The sequence below is a fragment of the Otolemur garnettii genome, unplaced genomic scaffold (assembly GCF_000181295.1).
Source record: "Otolemur garnettii isolate 467f Iridium unplaced genomic scaffold, OtoGar3 scaffold00049, whole genome shotgun sequence".
NCBI classification, from domain to species: Eukaryota; Metazoa; Chordata; class Mammalia; order Primates; family Galagidae; genus Otolemur; species Otolemur garnettii.
The window spans coordinates 11,730,978-11,734,312 of record NW_003852444.1 but is presented as its reverse complement, the minus strand read 5'-3'; the positions used below and the strand labels follow the sequence as shown (position 1 = coordinate 11,734,312).

At 49.3% G+C, this 3,335-nt stretch overlaps 1 protein-coding gene across 1 annotated transcript in view; it reads right to left on the bottom strand.

Annotated features, from left to right (window-relative positions):
* The window catches only part of PLXNA4 (plexin A4), a 357,753-nt gene that overhangs the window by 148,875 nt on the left and 205,543 nt on the right, over positions 1-3,335 (bottom strand). The window contains exon 3 of the mRNA XM_012806241.2: positions 2,927-3,058. Coding sequence (XP_012661695.1) covers positions 2,927-3,058 — 132 coding nt within the window. The remainder of the gene's footprint in view (positions 1-2,926; positions 3,059-3,335) is intronic.

The following is a 3,335-nucleotide window of genomic DNA, read 5'->3' as shown; positions in this document are numbered from 1 at the left end:
CTGCATCACACATCCACTTCAGGCCTCTGTGCTTGCTGTTCCTTCTGCATAGAACATTCTCCCCTGAAAGTCTCCTCTTGTCATTCTATTGACTCTCCCTTTCGCTCAAAACCTCCCTCTTTGGGAGGATTTTCCTGCCAACCATCTTGAAAAGAGCATTTTCAACCACTTTCTTGGCCATCACTTTAATCCTCTTCAGTTGGTTGAACTTCTCATTGCATTTACTATGACCCTAATGAGTCACTCACTCATTCATTAGTGCTCCCATTCATTGCCTATCTCTGTGCTCAGAACATAATCTCTATGAGGACAGGGATGCCGTCTGCCTGGTCCCCGTGGAATAATCTGTAGCACCTAAGAGAATGCCTGACTTAGCAGGTGCTCAATAAATATCTGTGAACATTGAATACATGCGGTGCTGGGAGAGTTAGTAACTTGTCTGGGGCCAGAAAACATACAGCATTTGTGAGCACACACACACACACACGGGTACACACATTTCATTCTCTACCTCTATGAGGCAGACAATCCTCACCCCTTCCTCTTCACTGTCCACCCATCCTTTCTCATGCCAAGAGCTGGCCTCTTTCAGTGTATGAACTAAGTTACACTGAAACCCCAGAGATGTTTCAAATAGAAGTGGGGAGACAAAGTCAGTTGATCTCTCTGGAATCTTCTTTAACTATGAATTCGTTACTTGTTTCACAAGTACCAAACTATGATGCCAAATATTTCCCCTGGCTGTCCAAATCTCCTTCCTGCACTTGGTGTCCTCCATTGTAGAACCAGGTGAACTGGAGGGAGAAAGGAGGTAGCGGAGACCAGCACCACCATTCATAAAGAACCTCAAAATAAGAAGGGATGGATGAGCTTTAGGAGAGAGAGCAGCCCCTGCTTCCTTGGCCTGCCCAGCAAGAGGTGAAGAGGAGCATTCCTCACACACCACAGCTTGCTAAGATGCTGACCAAATCAAAGCTAGCTGGTTCTTAACAAAACTCAGAGTCCTGCTGTCTCTGTTTAGGTCTTCACACAGATTGTCTCAGCCTCACTGAGAATCAGAAGGCTCTCAAAGCAGGGTGTTCTTCATCATGAGCAATGAGGTCCAGAGGCCCTCCACTTCTATTAACCCTACAAGAATGTACTGGGCAAGGTTGTCTTCCAGGTATGGGATACAGGTAATGATGGAGACAGACAAGGTCCCTGCCCTCCAATAGCTCAGATGCTAGTGCACAAAGATGGGAAATAGAAGAGAATAAATAGAAAGTCATAATAGGAAGGAACCAAAATGGCAGACCCAGAAGGGATGAACACTCTGGCTCTACCCACCTTTCTTTCTAACGTCTCCATGCTCCAGAGCTACCAAGGAGCTTCCCACCAAGCTCAATGGGTAAGGACAGCACTACCGGGGAAGGGGAGCAGCTGGGGACACAGGCAGATAAGGACTCAGATGGGCCCATCAGAGGAGGCAGCAATACTCAAGACTCCTGACTCAGTTCTTGGAGGGGGCTGATATTTTTCAGCTTTGAAAGACCTTCTGTATTTTAAATCCTAGGTTCAAAAATTCTGGCTTTCAAGTCAGGCAAGGAACCCTGAAATATTCCATGCCTTGTGAAGATCTTCCCGTCAGCTTCTAGGACCTTAGAGGTAGGCAGGAAGTGGAGAGAGGGACCCCATTAAGAAATCAAGGAGTATAGACAGAGGGAAGCCTCATGCCAGTCCCTGACTCCATCTTGGGACTCCCTGGTTCCAAGGAAAATTACTCCACTCTCAGCCTCATACTTGGCCATTCCCAGGCCAAAGAAGCCCTCGCATGGACACCACAATGAGTCCCAGTGTGGCTGAAGCCCCAGAATGGGGAGTCCCACACCATGAGATGATGTCATCGAGCCTGTGAGGCAGTAAGGCTGCTGTGGGCTGCCAAGGCACAAGCCCTGTGGGTGGCATAATGTGGCATTCATCTCTCCCACTGTGCAGACATGGGGTAGGAGAACAATACAGACTCTGTCAGCAAGGTCCTCCACAGAGTTCAGTCCACACTAATCAAACTGAATAAGAGGGGAACACAGTCCTTGTGGCTGCTGCCTCCACCACTCAGAGCTAATGCACATAGTCACAGGCTGGAAGGACAGCTCCAGGAATGAGCTTCCTACTCAGAGGTGGTGCAACAGAGGTCTTGTGGGGCGGCATTAGGGTGCTCCAATAAACACTCTTTAAGAGATATTTCTTTAATAGATGGAAAGTCCAAGGTGAAACCTGCTGCCTTGCCTGCTGCAGACACATGCCTCCTAGCCCACACTCAGGACCCCCGATGGGCTTACTTAGTTCTCAGCTGAGTTCCAGAACCAAGCCCAACCTGGCACTTCCTACTTGGTCTTAGCTGACACTGTATCTGTCCTTCTTGGGCTGACTTCACAGACTTTGCTGAAAGTTCCAAAAAGAGTTATGGGTACACAGGAAGGCTCTGGGCACCCTCTCCACTCTTCTCACCTCAGAGACTCTCTGTTCTGAATCATCTCTCTGACTCTTCTGTGGTGCTCCCTTAACTGGGCAATAAATCCTTGCCTACCACAGGCCCCTGGGATCCAGGAGCATGACCTTGGTAGGAGATTATACTGTGTGTAGGAAAATCTGGACCCCAAACTTGGGCATCTGTACCATGTTTCTTCAAAAGAGAGCAAACATTGGCCTTGAACTTAGATACACGATGATTCTGAAGTTAGTGGACTTATGCTAGACTCACTGAACTTTTGATATTTTCAATGTTCTGTTCCCTGTTCGGGCACACCCAGCCTCAGTGCCCAAGGAGCACAACTGAAAAGACATCCACGGAGCTGAGTAAGTCAAATCCCCTTCTCTAGGTTTCTAAGGAGCCATGGCCAACATTTGGCTGCAAGACAAACATCTGGCAGAGCCCAGAGAAACTTACCTGCCTCTCAGACATGATGTAGAGCTGCTCGTGGTCCTTGGAGAAGGCCATATCCCGGAGGACCGGGCCAGGGTCCACCACCTGCACAGTTTCATATTGGAGGGCATTGCCCCGGGGCCCATCCACTCGGATCTGCGGAGAAGAAGGAAAGGAGAGACAGTGTGAGTTCCAATCCTGTACTGCTCACAGCGGAACTTCAGGCCAAGGTCTGTCTGGACAGCCACGGACACAGAGTGAGCTCTGTCTGAGCAGTGCTCAGTAGCTGGAGTCACCCAGGCCTCAAGATGAGAATGGCAAAGAGACAGAGGGGAGAGGCCACCGCTGGGCTTAACTGGGAATCTAGGGTGTTCGCCTGGTTCCCTATGCCTCAGGTGTGAGCATTTGAGGCCCTGCAGGTGTTTGGAGAAGA